The 21163-nt window shown below is 41.7% G+C and overlaps 2 protein-coding genes across 2 annotated transcripts; one reads left to right on the forward strand and one right to left on the reverse strand.

The window, feature by feature from the left end:
* Positions 1 to 565: 565 nt before the first annotated feature.
* LOC119285520 (PH-interacting protein-like) lies at positions 566 to 17195 on the forward strand. The gene is made up of 23 exons (XM_037564812.1): positions 566 to 969; positions 2872 to 3241; positions 3550 to 3701; positions 4022 to 4258; positions 5142 to 5251; positions 5330 to 5407; positions 5497 to 5603; positions 6634 to 6728; positions 6812 to 6936; positions 7030 to 7217; positions 7401 to 7476; positions 7874 to 8042; positions 8236 to 8306; positions 10386 to 10466; positions 10540 to 10610; positions 11349 to 11445; positions 11774 to 11833; positions 12874 to 12928; positions 13024 to 13424; positions 13512 to 15176; positions 15369 to 15944; positions 16033 to 16091; positions 16788 to 17195. Exons 2-21 carry the CDS (start codon positions 2886 to 2888, stop codon positions 15717 to 15719), a joined length of 4545 nt encoding a protein of 1514 aa, XP_037420709.1. The 5' UTR covers positions 566 to 969; positions 2872 to 2885; the 3' UTR covers positions 15720 to 15944; positions 16033 to 16091; positions 16788 to 17195.
* A 52-nt stretch (positions 17196 to 17247) lies between these two features.
* Positions 17248 to 18954, reverse strand: LOC119285521 (probable glycosyltransferase 5). The gene has a single exon (XM_037564813.1). The coding sequence runs from the start codon at positions 18908 to 18910 to the stop codon at positions 17525 to 17527; it is 1386 nt and encodes a 461-aa protein (XP_037420710.1). The 5' UTR covers positions 18911 to 18954; the 3' UTR covers positions 17248 to 17524.
* Between the last annotated feature and the right edge of the window lie 2209 nt (positions 18955 to 21163).

The following is a 21163-nucleotide window of genomic DNA, read 5'->3' on the forward strand; positions in this document are numbered from 1 at the left end:
CGGCGCGGGCATTGAAATGTCAGTCCTATGTAAACTTTTTTGTCACTTTGTTAACCTCATCCATATGAGTTTAGACCAGTGAGCCTCAAGTTAGTCTGGTCTACGAAGCTCTATCACCGTCATCACAAATCGAGTGTCGATCATTAACATTACTTCTATGGGCTCCTCCCCATAGACAACACCATCATGGATGTATTGCATCTAAAACAATGAAGACGAGAATGAAACTCGGAAGGCTGCAAACCAAACTGCATATATATTTAACGGTTTTGCAAAACCTGTATGGTTGAAAGCATAATTTTTCGTCGTGTTGGGAATAATTTATTTGTAAATTTTTATCCCATTGCAACACACGGTCATTTTTGCTAGTAACAAATCATACATATAATTTCAGTTCTTATAATATTAGTCAAAATATTTATGTTTCATAAAATCAAATCTCACTAAAACATAATGCAATTAGTTTCCACGACAACGCATGGGGAACGTCTGGTTATTCGTTTGACGATTATGCCCCCCTCGGTCGCTACTGGCTGGCTCGACCAGACTGATTCAGTCTATCGAATGCAGCGGGAGACAACACTGAGAAAAGCGAGAGTGGCCGGAGCCCAAGCTGCGTTAGGGTGTCCGGGGAGGTGGTCTGTGGGAGGGCGGCTGCTCTCGGGAGCGGGCGAAGCAAGCGGGGTGCAGGGAGCTCTCGGCAGCGGGCGAAGCAAGCGGGGTGCAGGGAGCTCTCGGCAGCGGGCGAAGGAAGCGGCTCGTCGGCCGGTTCGCTCCGGCACGCCGCGGGCGAAGGAATCTGCTGGAGGAGGGGCAGCGAGCAGTGGTCAGCCGCGGCAGTCAACTGGCGTGCGGCTGGAGGAGGGATTGGGCCGCAGCGGCGCATTAGGCGGCGGTGCCGTGCAGCCGTGCGTCAACGGAAGGCAATTACAGAACACTGGTCACTTAATCACTTGCTTTCCGCCACTGGTCAGTGTTTATCAATGAATCTCCTGATTAATTGTTACATTTATCGGTTACTTGATTGCTTCACATTTGTGAACAATGCACTGCTGAGTATAGTAGGTGGATCTCTCACCAGCCCCCTTCCGGCGCGTATTATGACCATATTGTGCTTTCTGTTTTCGCGGTGGTGGTTCAGACTTTGCGAATTTCTTAGCCAGATTGGTAGATTTGTGCTTATTGATGTGTTCAATGCCATGCAGAAGCTGTAGTAATATCAGTTGTGGCAAGCATAGGAAATGTCTCGAAGTTCTAATTTGTAAAAAATTGCAAAAGTTTCACAGGTTTTACAGCTAGGTTTGTAGGCTTAAGCCTCATATGAGTTTTCCCCTGTGATGCTTTCGTAGATGAGATTTGTGGCATAACGAGCTTTAGTAGAACGTATTTGATTGTGCGCTGTTGGCATTGTATCTGCTCAGTTTGAATGCTGTGAATTCTAGGGCTGTAGTGATGGTAAGCTAAATGTTTGCCATAAAAAAATATCGTTGTATTTAGTGCAAAGATCAGTTTTGACCGAATGCGAGTAGTAGTCATGGATGCTTTGCATGATTCGATCAGTTTGTGAAGCTGGGAGGTGCAAATATAGGGTAGAAATATGTATCGGATTGTTTTTCTTATAGATATCCTGCTTATAGGTTCTAGGTTTTAGTGGTTGGTTAGCAGAAGAGGTTGAATAGTAAGTACCTCTGCCATGTGCCTTAGGTAAATTTATAGAGATGCTTGCATTTCAAACAAGATCTATGCAAGGCGAGGTGGTTGTGTTTATGTTGTATTTGGTGATTGCGCACTCTAGATATGTAGTTTACTTGCTTAACATCTCACTTGGTGCAGGTAAAAGAAAACTCTTACTTGGTTTGTGTACTTTGTGAATTTCAAGTATTAGATAGGTGTTTGTAGGGACGATTATGTAAAATCCAAAGTTCCATCTGCTGATGTGCAATTGTAACATGGAACTTTGACTTATCGGAAACATATAGACGTCCTGACAAAGGTTGAAAGGAATATATTCAAATAGTTACATTACACATTTGACTACATAGTATATGGTATAGAACTTCCATTAGTACTATACCGCTATATCAGTTGCATGTCATGAACTTTTGGTAGAGTTTTCTATTTGTTGGCAAATGAAGTTACCTTTTAGCAAATCAAGTGATGTGTCGTGTGTTGGTTGATGGTGGAGGCCAGGTTCTTGATAGCATTGTCGATAACCTAGCTGTTGTTTGCACTAGATTTTCAACTTCCACTTGTATGTATGGTTGTTCTGTCTTTATAATGCCACACATCATTGCAGATGTGTCTATGGTTGTCAAAAGGTATTATTCAGACGAACCTTTTATGCAGTAACGGACCAGTTGTACCGCAATTCTGTTAAACTATGGTTCATTCATATAATTGCACTTGAAAAGTTATTTCAGATTCATCCTAAAAACTACTCCCTCCGTTCCTAAATATTTGTCTTTCTAGAGATTTCAACAAGTGACTACATACGAAACAAAATGAGTGAATCTACACTCTAAAATATGTCTATATACATCCGTATGTGATAGTCCATTTGAAATCTCTAAAATGACAAATAATTAGGAACGGAGGGAGTATTTGTTTTCTCCACATCTCATGGTTACCAGCTTGCTGCTAGTTCTCCAAATTATTTTTCCTCTATGTGCGTGCTTGTACTATGGAATATGTATTATCCTCCATTACTTGGGAGTATAATATTCTGCACCGTTCATGTCCATTCAATATTTGACTTCTCTACTTGTGTTTTTGCATTGTCTCTTGGCTAAGCTCTTGTCTGGTTTCCAGAACTCAATATCTCTTTATCAACTAGCAGTATTCTTGTATTTAAGCTTATGTTTTTAACTGCAGGTGGTGTTGTAGACATGGATTTTCGAAAGCATCAACCTTCTGCTAATGCAACCTCTATTAGTATGGTCCACCTGGATTTTCCTAGCCAAATGCTTGAGGATATTGATTCTGTGAATCAAGTGATGCCAGCAGATTTTCCATCGGAGGCTCCTATTGATATTGATATGAGGGAACTTTACTTTCTAATTTTGCATTTTTTATCACATGGTCCATTTAAGCGGGTCGCTGGAGAGCTGTGCAATGAACTTCTGGAGCATCAATTGTTACCTAGAAGATATCATGCTTGGTATTCGCGTGGTGGTTTTCATAGCGGCGAAGAAAATGACGATGGTGTATCACTCCCTTTGGGTTACCTAAAGCTAGTTGAGAGGTACACATACATTACTCTATTTGTTTTGTCTTCTGGAGCTCGTACTTCCTCCACCCTTCCTGATTTGGTAATGATGTTCTTCAGTTAGTGTTTGTGTGACTAATGACTAATCTAAAACTGATGAAACCAATGATTATGAAATCTGTTATTATGTTATAAAGGCACATCACATAATAATTAGCAAAAGGGGTAAGCAGACATATTTAAAATGGTCTTATGGCCTTATCAACAATAAACTTCTGTCTGCTTTTTTCTTAACAATCAAATGCAAATAAGTTTTTTGCTAACTAGTTTTATGCTGCTTTTAGATACCCTCATATTGGTAAAGACCACTTGGTGAAGCTGTTAAAGCAACTGATGATGACTTCCTGCTGCCCAGACAGCTTGGTTAGAGATGTGTCTCCAAATGCTGCTGATTTTCCAACACTTCTTGGCTCCAACTCCTTTTCCCTTCTTGCATGTATGTATTCTGAAATCTAGTCTTTAAAGTATTTCTTTCCCCATTTCTTGAGCTATTTAAAACATCTTTTGTTGCAACTTAGTGTTTCAGTTTTGAAGTTTGGGTAGTTAGTTTTATGTTCAGTGTAATTCAGTGTATTGTTAGAGTATATTTATATAGCCATGTAGCCTTTTGTATTTACCCCATTGTATAAGGGGCCTTCTGCATATTTCCTGCACCTGTACATGTATATATACTGGCCTATGGCCTCATGGGAATACAAGTTGCATATTTCTAACAGTTATTACTTTAACGTGCTGATGCAAACTTGGATCCTTCAGCTGATAGGTGCAGGCAAGATAAGGAAACCCTCAGGCTGCCGAGGTATCTCCGGTGGTCACACATACATGCTGATCAAGTTCATGGTTTAAGTTTGAGGGAGATTGGTGGTTTCACTAAGAATCATCGAGCTCCTTCTGTACGTGCATCATGCTATGCCATTGCAAAGCCATCTACCCTTGTTGAAAAGATGCAGATTATAAAGAAATTGAGGGGACATCAGAATGCCGCGTATTGTGGTTCGTTGAACTTCTCCGTTTTCTGAATTTAGTTATGTTCAAGGAAAGTATACGAATATTGGCAAAATCGCTTCTTGGACACTCCACTTGGGTAATGCCTGCTCAAACGCAACCATGATTTGGCTCAGGGACACTACAGAATTTTGATCACTTTGCGGTCTTGCGGAACACACTCTGGCCATTGCAGTAATACATTGTTGAATTTTAGGAGACAGTGGTAGCTCAAACAGTTAATTTTAGCCTCAGAATCGAACTAAGCCTACCTGTCAGTGACCCCTCACATGCCACACAAACACACTCTATATGGATTCTCCAGTTGTCTCACAAACACGCTTTACATGGATCCTCAAGTTGTGTCCATGTGGTAGAGGGAGTTGTGTCCATGTGCTAGAGGGCACTGACAGTGACAGGTGGGTCAAGTTTGGTTCCGAGGGCAAAAATGATCTTTTAGCCCTCTTCACTTGCAAAATTCTAAATAGTGTAGTGTGCTTCATCTGGACACCAGTGTTGTTGTGTCCCCGAGCTAAATCGTGACTACTTGGTGGGTTTAGCAACTGGCATCCAAGTAAAATATCCAGGAGCCAAATTTTACTCTATGTTTGGAGTCCTGTTGATACTTGTGCTAATTGAATGTTAAGACCTATTTAAGTTTCAGGAGGTTCCTACAGTGGATCTATATGTGTTAGGGTTCACCATGAAATTATTTGGTGATATTAACTGGAAAGTTTACCAAATGCATGCCACTTGTTCTGTTTCTAAAGATTTTACTGTTTTCATAATGAGCTGTTTGGTTGTTGTCCAAAACTCCAAATCATCATAGTTATCCATCTGTACATTTTCCATTTTACCTGCTGTAATGTTTTTACTGTTCCTGTTTCTGCAGCTACTTTTGACCGCTCAGGACGTTATGTTATTACTGGTTCTGATGACCGCCTTGTCAAAATTTGGGCGATGGAAACAGCATTTTGTCTGGCTAGTTGCCGAGGCCATGAAGTAAGCTTTGCTTATTGCAATGCAACACATAAATATTCACAACCTTCCATTAAATCACCTTTCATCTTCTAAATTAAGGGTGATATTACTGACCTCGCTGTGAGTTCCAATAATGCTGTGGTAGCATCTTCCTCCAATGATTTCATTATTAGAGTGGTAAGATTGCTAGTTTCTGTACCACCTAGAACATTACGACAGTTCTCTTTCTACCTTCTATACGTCTAATGCATTTGGTTACTAAGCAGTGGCGCATACCTGACGGCATGCCAATGTCAGTGTTGAAGGGCCATACTGGGGTTGTAACAACTATTGCATTTAGTCCAAGGCCAGGTGCTGCTTTCCAGCTATTGTCGTGAGTGTTTCCTTTTCTTATTCCTGATAGTATAGTCTTTGTAGTTATTTAATTCATGATTATATGTACTAACTGACGGCAGCAGCTGTACAAAATGATAAAAAGGAACTGGTACAAGTCTCTAGTAGAAGTCATGTCCAATCTGCTTTAGTTTCAGTGAAGGAAATGCTTAATTGCACACAGTTTAAAGCTACCTCAGTTATCCTTTTAAGTTCTGTCTTTCCCTATTTCATCTCGTGAAGTTCCACGCTCGCAGTTTGATCAAGCAAACAAGACAAGGATTAATTACGAATTAGGTGTGTCCAAGTTAGAGAAACCCGAACCAATCTTGGAAAAAATCATGAATGTTTTGTTCATTTTTTTCTCGAACAGTTTTTGTTCATTTTCGTTTGTTTGATTTCTAGCCACATCTTGCCATATTTTGCCACACCTCACCTTAGGCAAGTTTGACCAAGTTAGATGGGTGTTTGGTTCTAGCCACACCTAAGGCAAGATTTTTTTATGAGAAGTGAACCCCACATGTCATAGACACAAAAAGTGTGGCAAGATTCCCTTAGGCAAGCCAAAGTGTGGCTAACAATTTGAGCAACTCAAGTTAGGCAAGTATGGCAAGTATGGCAAAAATAATGTGGCCATATATGGTAAACATAGTCACAATCCAAACAGCCCTTTACATTTTTTATACTCTGAGAGCATCTAGTCACCAAACTTATGTAAGTTATATCACTGCTACCGCAGTTCCGCCATATCCTGAAGTAATAGGAATGGTACATTTGTTGTGTATCATGTATTATCTGTGCATCCTTCCGTTTTCATATGGTAGATCCTTGCATTGTGCTCAGATTTTCATATTTCGTTTATTTGCTTATGCATACTGTCAGATGTATGTTTTTTTTGAATGTTCTTGGGATAAAACCTCATCATTTGTTTGCTGTATGTATTTTTACAATTGTTATAGCATTTTTGGCATCCTATTATAACTTTGTAAGTTATTTGCTCTCCCTAACTGTCACATCATATTGATGAGCAGATCATCTGATGATGGGACATGCAGGATTTGGGATGCTAGACATTCTCAACAATCTCCACGAATATATATACCAAAACCTTCAGATGTTGCCGCTGGTTAGTTCATTAAAGCATGTCTATTGCGTGTGTGTGGGTAACGCTTACATTTATTTGCTGTAACCACATGCTGTTGATTCCAGGGAAGAGTGGTGATGCATCTTCCAGTGCTGTTCAAGTTCAACCAACAAATCACCAAATCTTATGTTGTTCATTCAATGCTAATGGAACTGTGTTTGTTACTGGCAGTTCAGACACTTATGCGAGGGTGCGTTTTCTTGTTATCTACTGCCACTTGTGAGGTTCTGATTTTACTACGAAAAGGTGAAGTGCCTTTTCTCATCAGAAGTGTTGATTTCAGGTGTGGAGTGCTTGCAAGAGTTGTTCTGACGAACATGACCAACCGAATCATGAGATGGACATATTATCAGGTCATGAAAATGATGTAAACTACGTGCAGTTTAGTGGATGTATTGTATCAAGATCCTTTTCGTCTGACAGCAGTCACACCAGTAAGGAAGAAAATAACCTTAAGCTAAGAAATTCATGGTCAGTATATTTTGTACTTATGGAATGGTCATTCACATGTTCTTATGTAATCCTTGAGTTTATTCACCTCCTGTCTTACCTGTTCTTACTAGTTTCTGTACTTCATTCATCTTTAACCTCATGTTGAACTGGTGTTCATTGTTGGCTTCAGTTCTACATCATCTGAGTGTCTCCTTTTGCCAGGTTCACACATAATATTGTTACCTGCTCCCGTGATGGCAGCGCAATTATATGGGTTCCGCGGTCTCGGAGATCACATGTAAGTTAATGGGACCTAAAACTCCAATTTTGCTCCTGACAAACATTGTTTCACTAATTATGTTTACGGCGATTTGCATTACTGCTGATTTCGGCTGCTGCTACAGTAATCTGTATTGTCTCCTTAATACCATTCATATTTATTTTCTGATATATTTTGTATTTTCCCATTGTATTACGTGTGTTATCACTAGAGGTGTGTAGTAAGAGCTGGCTGAAAAGCAACTTGCCACATCAGCCAGTTTAATAGTGTGCCCTGTGTAATAGTTAATGCTTGTTCGCTAACTGGTCAGTCGTATTAGCGTGTGTGCTGGTGAATGTAGTTGGCATTTGGTGTTATAGTTTCCTTAGGCAGAATTTGTAACTTTTTGCACAATTTGTTTCCTGCACTAACCCAGGGAAAGATTGGACGCTGGACACGCGCTTACCATCTCAAGGTTCCTCCACCCCCAATGGCTCCTCAACCACTTCGCGGTGGTCCACGTCAAAGATACAATCCAACTCCTCGTGGTGTGAATATGATTGTTTGGAGTTTGGACAACCGCTTTGTGCTTGCTGCTATCATGGGTATCTTTGGTCTACTGCTTTATATATTTTTACTGTGACTGAACCCTTTCCTTATATTTGCATGTATTACCATTTAAGGTTCCTAGTATTCCTAGCATGAAGAAATTCAATCTTGTTGTTACATAATTGATAATTTATCTTTCAGTGTTCTCATTTGTATTCATGTCACTTAAACATGTCTTATGTTCTGAAGATTGCAGAATTTGTGTTTGGAATGCTTCTGATGGGAGCTTGGTGCATTCACTGATTAGCCATCAGGAATCAGTAAGCATGTGCCATGCAGTCTAGCATTAGAGTTACTTTTGGATTTCGTTAACAACTTGTTATTGCATGTTGAAACTTAGTTTGTGCATAAACCTGGGAATAGTTTGACATCCAAACTAAATCCAACCCAAACTATAGGACTGCATGTCGATCATCCAAACCAAATCAAACCAAACTCTATGAGTTATTCACTCAAACCAATCCAAACCGTCTCCTATTTTTGGATTGAATCCACAGATGCAAACCATAGACAAATCCATATGCACATGCTTATCTAACGGACTGGTACTCTAGTAAGAATCCTCTACTGGAGTCAGCGAGCGCAACACCAGAGAGGTAGAAGTAGAACCAGTCGATTTCAGGCGCCATCACGCTGCTAGTGACGTCAAGCGTCGCGTAGCTGACCTCGCCGCAGTTGCTTGTCTTGCCATAGTCGCGCATCCGTTCCGTCGACGTCCCATCGTTGCAGTGCCCTTTGGGTCATGCGGTGCCGTCGGGACCTCGTCTCCTAGAGCTTCGGGATGGACGCTGCTGTCGTCGCACTCCACGCTGGCGCCGAGACGCCAAGGGCTTCGACTGCCGGGGACGCGCTCGCGGCAGCCTCCGCCTCTGCCCGGTGCAAACACCGGGACGAAAGTGAACCCGCGGCATGCGCTAGGCCTGCGTCGTGCACAAGCGCGCCTCCATCCCAAAATACTAGCTCGCGGCCACCTCCTTGCCTTGCGCTTAGTGTTGTGCCTCCGCGCGACTGGGTGACCGCGCCGCCGGCTGCGGTCACCCCACCTTCCGGTGTTGTCTAATGGTCGCGCGTGCAGGGTCGTGACAGAGGGATATTCCCGTCGCTCCCGGAGCACCTCCTCGCCGACTGTGATTTCTTATCCTCCTCTTTTCTCCATGGTCGAGCAACCATAGCACGCCATTGCCGCATGTCTGGAGTCACGGCTCTGTTTTTCTTCTCCTAATTGATTTCCTGTACGCATTCTTGGCTTCTTGCCGCGGATGGGGTTGTGGCTGATCGGCTGCCATCATTTTGTCACCGTATTTAGTGCGTAGAGCACCATGGAGAACTCTCTCTCTGCCTGTGTAGCCTTCTTCTCAACAGAGAGCTTGTGGTGATGCGCCGTTGAGGACTGGTCGTGTGGATGACCGCCATGAGTGGAAGCGCTGGTCTCGTACAGTTTGGTCGCTGGATTTGGTTTTGACCATGGGTTGAAACAGTCTGAAACCAATTTGTATGTATCCAGACCGAACCAAACTAATCCAGTAATACGCAAAACCCAGATCACACCAGATTATGTTAGGGGCTCAGCCCATTCAATCCAATCCAAAGACAGTTTTGTAGGAAAACCGCACTGAAACTAAGGTTTCAATCCAAACTATTCCCAGGTTTATTGTGCATGAAATTTCCTATCAGTTAGGTGCATATGTGTGAACTTTGTCGCTGGCAACTCATCACGGGCATGCTATTCATCATATCACTAGTGAAAACACTATGAAACAACTCTTATTTTCTTAGTGAATATGCCGTCAAAGAGCATGGATTAAAGATGATAATTACATGGAACATGAAAGGAGATGCTAATCTCAGCAAAATAAAATAAAATTTCTAAGAGTATGGCAGTGTGTGTTGCAAAATTATTGCCGTTTCAGAATTGAAGTGAGTAGTAGTAGCAGTATTGTCCTTGACCTCAGTTCACATATATTTTGTTGCCCAATCGTGGACAGTTTAGTGCATTGGCAGCCAATTATGTTCGCACAGTTTGATCTATATGCTTAACTTTAATTGTTTCACATTAGTAACCTCTTTTTTCTTGTGATAGTGTAATGAACTAATGATTCTTTGTCCTATGCTATAGTCAATCTTGATTCATGAGTTCTATATGCATTTCTAATTTTTGCATGTATTGAACTGGTTTAAATGATCAAGCACCTGAAGCTTTGTTTGATCGCAACATCTTGATTTCCATTCTCATTCATAATTCATCTGCACTATGTTATTCAACTTCTTTTTTCTTAAAGGTTGACCCTTGTATAAACAAATGTCCTCTTGTTAAATTTGCTCACATTCATTATCAACAGACATTTGTTCTTGATGTGCATCCGTTCAACCCCCGTATAGGTATGAGTGCTGGGTATGATGGAAAGACAATAATCTGGGATGTAAGTTCCAACTAGACATCTTTAATCTTGGTCACTATCTTCATTCCTGAAAATACGCTATTTCTGTATCCAGATATGGGAAGGAAAGCCTGTACAGATCTACGAAACTGGCCACTATAAGCTTGTTGACGGCAAGTTCTCTCCGTAAGTGTCACTATAATTTCTTCACATTCGTGACAACATGAATTTTTGTTTTGGCCCTTAAGCAAATGTACATTTTATTTGTATTTCTTTTGTAACAATGCGCCTGCATTGAGATGATACTCCATAAAATGTTTAGAACAATGAAGAAAAATAGCAGGAAAAAACCCAGGGACTACTTATAAATTTTAAGGATGTTCCATTAATCTTAGGAAGGTTGGGATATTCCATAGTAAAACTTTTGAGAATATATTGTGGTGTGCTTTTTTTTTTAAGTTCTGTTCAGAAGTGATCCCTCCCTTTTCTGCTTTATTTCTTGACTTTTTCTGTTTTTGTTTCACGGATGACTTGATGGTGAAATCTGGTTGACCAGGGAGAAAAGTGCACTTATCTGTCGATGGCAGCTAGGTTTCTCTCTCTACTTGGATGCCAGAATTTCTGGGTGCTCGCCTTGTTCATAAAGGTGAGGCGAGCTTCCATGATGTGCTGACTGTTTAGGCTACAGCATGGCAACTATCCTGGTCGAAATGTAGATGATCCTTAGTGTTCTAGTTTTCTGTTATAGTGCAGCCAAACTAATATGACTTCAACTGACAGCGTTACTTATTTCTCTGTAATGTTGGGATGTATCATTGCCAAAAATGAAAATTTTGCCATTTGACCAGTTACCATAGATTGCAGATGAATCTGAGTTTATTTGTCTGTCGTGATGTCTTGACGTGTTGCTGAATGGACATTTAGGGATGGAACATCACTTGTCCTCACCGATGAAATTGGGCAAATATTCATTATTGGTACAGGGCAGGGCAAGTCCCAAAAGGATGCGAAATATGATCAGGTATATGAATTGTTACTGAACTACCAAATTATTGGGGGAATGCCTAGTGCAAACCAATGTTGGGTGCAGTCATGCAAACTGCCATTATCTCCATTATCATGTGTACAGCTGGGTGAGGCACAGTTGATATTCTAATTCAGTTTGATCATGTATAACTTTCTAATCTGTCAGGGCCTTGGTGCTTAGTCACAGAATTATTCATCCATGTGGCGCTTTGAGAGTTTGCATGACTCTACCTAGATATGTTTGCGCTGGATAATCCTCCTGTTTTGGAAATATCCCTCCTTGTATGCAATCATCGATGCTGACTATTCATGTTTTCAAACAGTTCTTTCTTGGAGACTACAGGCCCCTTGTTCATGATACAAATGGAAGTGCTATTGATCAGGTTCGTCTGAGGATATGAGCTATCTGTTTTTTGCATTTGCATTAGCCGATTGAGTTGTATAATGTCGTTATATTCATTTTCTGCAACTAACTCTACCATCAGATTCATCGTGTGAACTGTTTCAAAATCCGTTTTAGTGGAACTTTTCATTTTGATATTTTCTGAATATTTGTTAAACAAGCGAAATTGTATAGGTATCATGTATTGTTTTTTGTCTAAAAAAGTACTGTTTTCAAGAGAAGTCCTAGACTTGCTTTTGTGATGGTATATGTTTTACTGGTTGGTGAAGTAATATACTCCCTCTGTAAACAAATATAAGACGTTTTAGGTCACTACATTTGTTTACAAAGGTAGTATGTCAGATGATTTGAACTAGCTATCCGTTAGTCGTTTTTCGCTGCCAACGTATTTATAAAGAATGCCACGTACTACCGCCATTTCAGTCTACTTATGGAGTGTTGCTAGCTCAGCAGCTAAGTAAGGTGGATTATGTGCTGTCAAATCGAGCGAGGACCACTCTGCTGATTGGCAGGAAGTTTGACTTTGATGGCAGTCTTGAAAGTGCACAACATTGATGTTTTGTTATTCCCTACTACAGTATGTTATAACTTTATAAGTTACAAGCATCCTGTACCACAATCATCCGATCACCTCTTAATGTGTTTTCTTAGTAGCTGTAATATATAATATGTTTTATATATCAAACGTTTGTGTGGTGCTACTCGTACCATCTCATTAGAAGTCATACAGAGGGTGTAATTTGTTTCAGTAACTATTCCTTTTTTATTTATTTCTGGTGCTTATTCAAGCCAACAAACAAGTTAGCATTGCAAGACTAAGGAATCTTAAAACATGATAAAACACAGAACTCCAGGTTTGAAAAACTACTGGACGCCTGCTGGGTCCGGTATTTCCCAAGAAAGGGATATTGAACCCTGTTCCTGATCATTCTTGCCTGTGTGGAACTGTTTTTTTCTCTTCACAAAGTGCATTATGAGCTATCAAGTTTTCTTTATGATGCCTTTTCTTACTGTACCCAGGAAACACAACTTGCACCTTATAGGAGAAATATTCAAGACCTTTTGTGCGACTCGGGTATGCAACTTCTCTATCTTTCTAACCAAGGTATAATTTAGTAATTTATTGGTCGCACATGATTATAATTGTTAGTTGCTAATTGCCAATTGAAGGTATGATACCTTACCCAGAGCCTTTTCAGAGCATGTACCAGAAACACAGGTTAGGTACCCTGGGTATTGAATGGCGACCTCCCTCGGTAAATTTTGCTGTTGGGCCCACTTACCATGCAACCACTGGCGAGTACCAAATCATCTCAGTTATTGATCCAGATAGGTGGGAACCACTTCCAGAGATAACAGACTTCATCGAGCTTGAACCAGAAAATGAAGCGATCTCTGATGATACTGATTCCGAGTACAATGGCATGGATGACTATTCTAGTGAAGGAGAACAGGAGATTTGGGGTGGTCATGCTTCTGGTGCTTCATACTCAAGTGCAGAGATTGATGGATCTAATCTTAACAGTACTGCTAATCTCCGCAGATCTAGAAGAAAGAAGAAAAGATCTGATGTAAGAGGCGACATTAAGATCATTCCATTTCCTTTATGTCGGTTTCTAACTTTTCAACTTATTTTCCTTTTATTACGTCTTCTACAGGCTGATTTTGTTACTTCATCTGATCGGCGAGTTAAGAAAAGAAATTTGGATGGGCATGGTGTGGCTACACCGTCAAGGCCACATAGAGGTAGGAAGTCTAAGACTGGCCGTGCTACCAAAAGGAAAATATCTCCTAAATCTAGGAGATTGCGACCTCAAAGACGTGCTACTCACAGCACACACAGTTTTTTCTCGAAGATTGAAACTTCAACAGAAGAGGAAGATGGATCAGCGAGCAGTCTTTCAGACAACGAACTGAACACAGAAAGCACTGAAGCTGAGCAGTCAGCGTGGCATGGCCTGCCAAGACTTGGTAGAGAGACCAACCAATATGATTCCGAATATGTTACCCCTTCTCAGTTCACTGAAACCAAGGGAAAAAATTCTGCAAATAGTAGAAAACTGATTCTGAGGATACCATGCCGTGATCTAAAAGTTCAGTTTCCTTCAGAAAGTGCAAATCCAGAACTCCCACCTCATTATGCAGTGCTGTCACTTCCAGCAGCCAGATACAAAGACGCTGAGCTGGAACTAGCTTTTGAGCCTGGAAACTCCTCTGCTTGCAAGTCTGAATCACCTCTGGTCTCTGTTCTACATGACGCGGGTACTGCTCACAGTAATGACACAATCAAAGGGGGTGAGCTTAAGCTGCGACCTTCAAAGCATTGCAAGTTCGGGGACTCTTCTTCAGGAGACATGTGGGTCTCTTCAAATAATGCACTTTCACATGACGTTTATGGGTCTGGTTGTCAGAAAACACCTAATCAATATGATAATGGCGTCCAACAAAGGGTTGAGCAGAATGTACAGAAAAGACAACGTGCAATTTATCTGGATAGCATCCATGAAAACCACAATACTGATGATTATCGTGAAGGTAATTTGCCTGGTAAAGAATGGATAACTGACAACAAGAATACTCATCTAGAGGAAGAAAATAACAGGGAACACGGTCAGCAGTTCCACAGCACTCGGTCTATATCCTTTAAACTGAAGTTGTCCAGACCAAGAGGCTTTGCAGATGGAGCAAGTTCATCAGACATATCGAAGACTAGTGCAGTAGGGAGTGACATCAACCATGTTAAAGTTTCCATGCAGCATGATGAGGTTTCTGCCACCAGTCAACATAGGAGTAGTGACTTCACTAGTGTGTCCAGACGTTTCCAGGACTTTGAATCTGCGAACACATACGGCACAGTGTGCAAAAGGTCAGAGCCAAGTAAGCACAGGAAAAGATTGGGTTCGGATGCCTTTGGAAATGGACATAGTACTTCTGTTTCCAATGATGATGGTGGGCATCAACCTCTAGACTGCAGTCCTGTTGCACTTACTGGTAGTTTACGAAGAAACGAAAGGAGGTCATGTGCATACACTGATTATGGTAGAGAAAGGGATGCAATCTCTCATGTGCAAAGTTCTTCCCTCGAAGCAGCAATTAGTGGGAGACGAATTGTTGCAAATGTGCGTGAAGTAATGTGGGGATCAACATCAAAGAATGCTGGTATAAAGTCTTGTATGAACAAAGGAGAGAGTTGCAACTTTCCTGATACACATCTATTGGAGAAAAAGCACCAAGTATCGAGGCCGTGGTTGATGTTGCTAGAGCATGAAGATATCTACCGTTATATTCCTCAACTTGGCGATGAGGTTATGTACTTGCGACAGGTATTTATTTATTTTCGCTGCATTGTGTGTATAAAGTACGGAAATGATTTTGGTGCCCAGTTGTAAGGTATACTAGTTGATGGTGGGAAAATCGTGCGTAGGTTAAATACGAGCATATATACCATTGTGACTCGTAAAATAGTATTTATGAAGCGCCTCTTATCATACTTTCTGTGCGCTTGTTATTTTTAGGGCCATGAAGAATATGTTTATAAAGTGCAATCATCGGATAATTGCCCATTGAATCGGATCAGAGGCCTTAAAGCTGCCGAGCTTTGCAAAATTAAGGGTCTTGATTACAAGCCAGATAGAGGGTCTGGGGAAAGCTGCTGTGAATTAACTATTAAATTCATTGATCACACTTCAAGCGGATTTGGCAAAGAGTTTGTAATCACATTGCGTGAGCTAGTTACGTTCCCTGATTTTCTTGTGGAAAGAACACGGTTTGAAGCTACTACCACGTATAACTGGAGCATCGCTGATAGGTGCAAAGTTTGGTGGATGGATGAGGGAGAGGATGGAGGAAGTTGGTGGGAGGGATGAGTATTGGAAATAAGACCTAAGTCACCTGATTTTCCTGAGAGCCCTTGGGAGAAATATGTCATACAGTATGAAACTGATGGCTCTGAACATCCGCATAGCCCCTGGGAGGTGCATGATGCTAATAACCCATTGGTTCCATGGAACCGTCCACATATCGATCCCAGTACCAGGAACAAATTGTTATCAGCAGTGACCGGTTTACAGGAAAAGTCTCTCAGAAATCAGGTGAAGTTTTATTTTCAAAATTTACACCCTTTGGCTACTCTTGGGTTGTTGTTTTGACTGTTTACCGTATTTTTGTACGGGTCTTCAGGATCGCTATGGTGTTCTGAAGTTAGATACTGTTGCAGGAAAATCAGATTTCATAAACAGGTAATTCTTGTATAAAAGTATGCAGTGCAGATGCTTCTATATGTTTTTTGTTTCATTTATAACAAAAGTGAGAATGATGACTGCTGTGAAATAATTCTCATGAGGCATATAATCTGTAGATAATGCAGTATACCATGTATTTGTAAAAAAGTTTACCTTATTTCCGTTGGAGGTTAACATGCCTATGTTTGTTTTAAGGTTTAACAAACTAAAGATATATGGAACATAAAATACCTTATTTCTGGGAGGTTAACACGCCTGTGTTTGTTTGAAGGTTTAACGAACTAAAGATATATGGAACATAAAATGTGGATTCTTTATTCATGATTTGTAGGTGACATATACTTTTTAGAAAATAATAGCAACCAACCTCTTTACAAAACTGCCTTTTTTGTTGGCAAATCTCGTAGCGAGCATCTAACATAAATTCGCTAATTGATACAAGGCCCATTTTCCAAATCTCGTCAAATAAATGCGTGTTTGACAAGGTTTTTGGGTATATATGGCTGTACCCCTACAAGGCCCCTTTTCCATTTCAGTTATGAGGCCATATTTGTTAAAATGCAGATTTGATGATTTTCATTAACAAGGTTAAAAAAGATTCAACCAATGCATACTCTGGAAGCGTATCGTTTTTATTTATGATGAAGGAGCACCTGTCTTAAAAGATTTTTCTCTGTACAACTTGCGTTCTAGGTTCCCTGTCCAATTCTCCATTGAGGTGATCAGAGCAAGACTACAGAGCGATTACTACAGAACTCCGGAGGCTGTCAAACATGATGCCACTGTGATGCTTGCCAATGCCAAGTCTTATTTTTCCAAGAGCGGCGAAATGACCAAAAAGATCCGCAAGCTATCTGAATGGATCCAAGACAAGATTCTATCACTATAGTGGGAGGTGCGCTGTGCGGGGTTGGCATTCTTCCCTTTTAGCAGAATTTTTGCACTCATCCCGTCAGATGATTCTCCGTTTGCGTCGCAGAAGCATGTTTTTGTTAGAGGAATGAACCAAAATAGTTGGCAGGTTGGGAGGGATTTCTTGTGTGGCCCAACATTTTGAAACTATATCTGATCCGATCCCCGGTTTATTGATGCAAATTGAAATCCTGACCATTTGACCCTTGTTTGCCGTCAAGAGAGATGGGATCCTATTGGACGAACAGAAAATAAGAACTTGAGACTTGAGAGCCTTGTTAGAGAAAGCAAATGCTAACGTGTAAATTATGGTAAAGGAAATGCCCTACCAGATCACTGGGTTTGTATAGTAGACCGGGTAAATCATCGATAAAGAGAAGGCAAAATCCCTGGACTCGACTCGAGTCCTAGTACTATTGAGTTCTCTATTATAAACTAAACATCAGACTGAAAACAACATGGGAAAAGAAGAAGCCAGCCACGACAAAACAAGAGTCGATTCCAGGCTAAGTCGTCGTCTAAGTTGCCCTGAACGTGGGGTGCAACAGCCGACCGAGCTCCTCGTCTTCCGCGTCCAGCGGCCCGCCGGTCTCATTCCTGACGCGCTGCACGGCGGTGCCGTTGAGCGACTCGTGGCCGAACCCGTACAGCCTCAGTATCTGGTCGTCGGCGAAGTTGAAGGCGCGCTCCATCCCGAGGCGGCAGCGGTCCGCCGGATAGCTGTCGGCGTACCGCCGGCACGGCTTGCACCCGACGAAGTGCGTCACGAGCGGCCAGGCGCCCTCCCGCCGCAGCTCCTCGTACCTGTCCACGATGAGCTCCCAGAAGCCGTTGAGCTCGTACGAGTTCTCGAAGAAGACCTTGTCCCCCCACCTCTCCCGCTGCGTGACGAGCAGGTAGATGAGCGCCGACTGGTCGTCGGCCTCGAACGGCGGGCGGCCGGAGAGCTCCCTGGCGAAGAGCTCGCCGTAGCTGTCGCGCACGGGGCCGCGGGGCCCCATGGGTGCCATCGCGTGGAGGAGGTCGAGCGACCACTGGCAGTTGCGGATGAGGATGCTGCCGGTGTTGACGCCCACCCAGCTCTTCTCCTCGTACACCTTGGCCTCCCAGCCGTGGAGCACCAGGTTGTGCGCCGCGTAGCGCTCCCACGGCAGCTCGAACCGCATGTCCGTGAACACCGCGTCCGAGTCCACCCACCACAGGAGCTCCACCTCCGGGTGCGCCATCATCAGCGACCGCAGCAGCGGCAGCTTCGCCCAGAACCCGGTCATCTCCGCGTCCAGGAACGCCGTGTTGTAGTACACCTCCAGGCCGTGGACGCGGCAGTAGTCCGCCTTGTTCTTGAACGCGCGCAGCAGCAGGTGGTCGCCGTCCGGGTCGGGGCACCGTGCCGGCGCGGACCCGGTCACCACCAGCACCCGCGGCCGGCCCGCGGGCGGCACGCGCGCGGGGAACTCCGGGTGCGCGGCGAGCCACGCGGACCGGCGCGCGTCGTAGTCCAGGATGGTGCGGCCCAGCGAGTAGGGCAGGTCCGTGAGCTGCCGGGGCGGCGGGAGGCCGATGTCTTCGTCGCTCACGTTGGCGGCTGCGGGCGGCACCGCTGGCGGAGCTGCGGTGGCAATGTGGATGGGGTTGCTGAACACGACGCGGAGGCTGGGGAGGGTGAGGATGGAGTCGGTCGGGCCGAGGATGAGGAGCAGCGCGCCGGTGAGCAAGAGAAGGAACACGAGGGGGATGGTGGTGCTTCCCGCTGCCGGGCAGCCGTAGTGCGGCCGCCAGCGCACGCCGTTGGCCGGCTTGCCGTCGTGCTGCTCCGCCATCACTGCTATGCTGTCGCTAGCCACAGAAGCTGTCCGGCGCCGCGCGTTGCACGCACCTTCCATCGGCGATGGTTTAACCATCATGTGGCGAACGTCGTCAACGGGAGAGGGGAGTCGAGCTCGAGTGGTGCATGGCACGCTCTTGTTCCCACTTCCCACTACGAACCAAGTAAGAATGGGGATCACGATGAGGGAGGGAAGGAGGGGGTACCGTAGGTTATAGTAAAATAACGTATAATGCTGAGCAGGTGATTTCTAGAAGTGAAGAAGTTCAAATCTCAACGCATACTAGGGCTGGGGGCTCTTAATTGCCCATGTGCATTTGTTCAAAGTTCGTGTTCCCAGACTACCTATGCTGCAGCGCTACAGACGGTGCCGAAGAGGTAGACAAACGGTGCGTATGTACTAGAGTATAAATAATATGAAGAGTAGTACACACTCGTCTGTAGCTGATGTTCCTCAAAACATAACAGTTGACTTACCTTATGTGACACCATCCTTTCAAATTGTATCCCGGAGGACGGAGCTGCATCTACACTAACTAAACACAAAAACTAAAAGGAGCACCTATATGTCAGATGCCTGAATTTTATGTAATTTTCAGTCTTTTTTTCTATGCACCTATATGTATGCATGTAATCTCTTTGGTCATATCGGAAGCAGACATGTCCATATCGTACCTCAAAGAATAACAAAAAGTTAAAAGAAAGAGGAACACATTTCTTTCTAAGGAAGAAAAAATTATCAAAGTCAAGCTAAGTGGTGTTACCTGAAACAAAAATGAAAATAAAGCGACATTTATTCTAAGGAAGAACAAATTAAGGCCATTGGTATTACCTAAAAGAAGAAAGAAAATGATGAAATAATAAAAATGGACAATTTTTTTTTGAAATAAATAGCATTTAGCTTTTAGTACAAATTCAGATAAGGAAGAACACATTTATTTCTAAGAAAGAATGACTTATGGGAGAGATTTAGTCCTAACAAGAATAACAAGAAATTTTATAAGAAAATTTATATTACACAACTATGCCTAACATGAGCACATTATAAATACTTATTATCAAACTCTTCTCTTATATGCGGAAATTATAATATATTGATAAATTGCACATAATATAACAAAACTTCCACCCTTCCATGTTGTGCAAAACAAGTGTAAAATAGCGCAAATAATAATTATTATTTAAGCGAATGAATTAAAAATAATAATTCCATTTTATGTCTCTGACACAAATTAAGCAGTTACGTGATTACAACAAGCAGTCGCCGCTTATACAAAGAAAATCCAATGATCAAATAATTTACTAAGCAACAACAAAAAAACAAGATGAGACATTAGCACAAGCGAGAAAATTAGACATATTTTTTCATGCCAGACATTTTTTTACCAATAATAAATGACATATGAACATATTAACTGAAAAAGGTTAAATACTATTTAAAATAGAAATTTCAATCCAAGGAAGATATAATTGTGAAAGTCGTGTTATTAAAAAAAATTAAAATGAAAATAAACAAAATTTATTCTAAGGAAAATGAATTAAGGGCATTGGAATTACCCTAAAAGAAGAAAGAGAATGAAGAAAGGATACAAAATGACCAAAAAATAATTTTAGAAAAATGTAGTTAGCTTTTAGTACTACAAATTTAGATCATGAACAAAACACAAAGAAGAACACATTATTTCTAACGAAGAATGACTTACGTGAGTGGTTTAATCCTAAAAAGAATTACAAGAAAATTTATATTATACAACTATGCCTAACATGAACGAGTTACAAATACTCATTTTCAAACTCTTTTGTTATATGCTGCAGTTAGAATATATTGGTAATTGCACATAAATAAATAAAAACTAGTACTCTCCCATACTATGCAAAACAAGCACAAAATAGTGCAACTTTATAATAATTATGATTTAATGGAATTAATTAAAAATGAATTCCACTTTAAGTCCCTAACACAAATTAAGTAGTCACATGATTATGAAAAACAATCATCGCCTAAATAAAGAAAACCCAACGGTCAAACATTGACTAAGCAATAAAAAAAGTGAAACATTAGCACATGCGAGAAAACTAGACAATTTTTTCATGCCAAGGTTACTTTTTTTTACAATCAAATAAAAAAGTAAAAATGTGAACTAAAAACTATTTTTTTCTATATAAATTTTAATCTAAGGAAGGTAGAATCATGAAAGTGGTTTCATCGGAAAAAAATATTCAAGGAATAATGAATTAAGGGCATTGGTATTACCCCTAAGAGAAGAAAGAAAATTAAGAAAGGATAAAAAATGGTCAAATTTAAAAACAAAAACAAAACAACACTTAGCTT

This window comes from Triticum dicoccoides, chromosome 4A (genome assembly GCF_002162155.2).
Source record: "Triticum dicoccoides isolate Atlit2015 ecotype Zavitan chromosome 4A, WEW_v2.0, whole genome shotgun sequence".
NCBI classification, from domain to species: Eukaryota; Viridiplantae; Streptophyta; class Magnoliopsida; order Poales; family Poaceae; genus Triticum; species Triticum dicoccoides.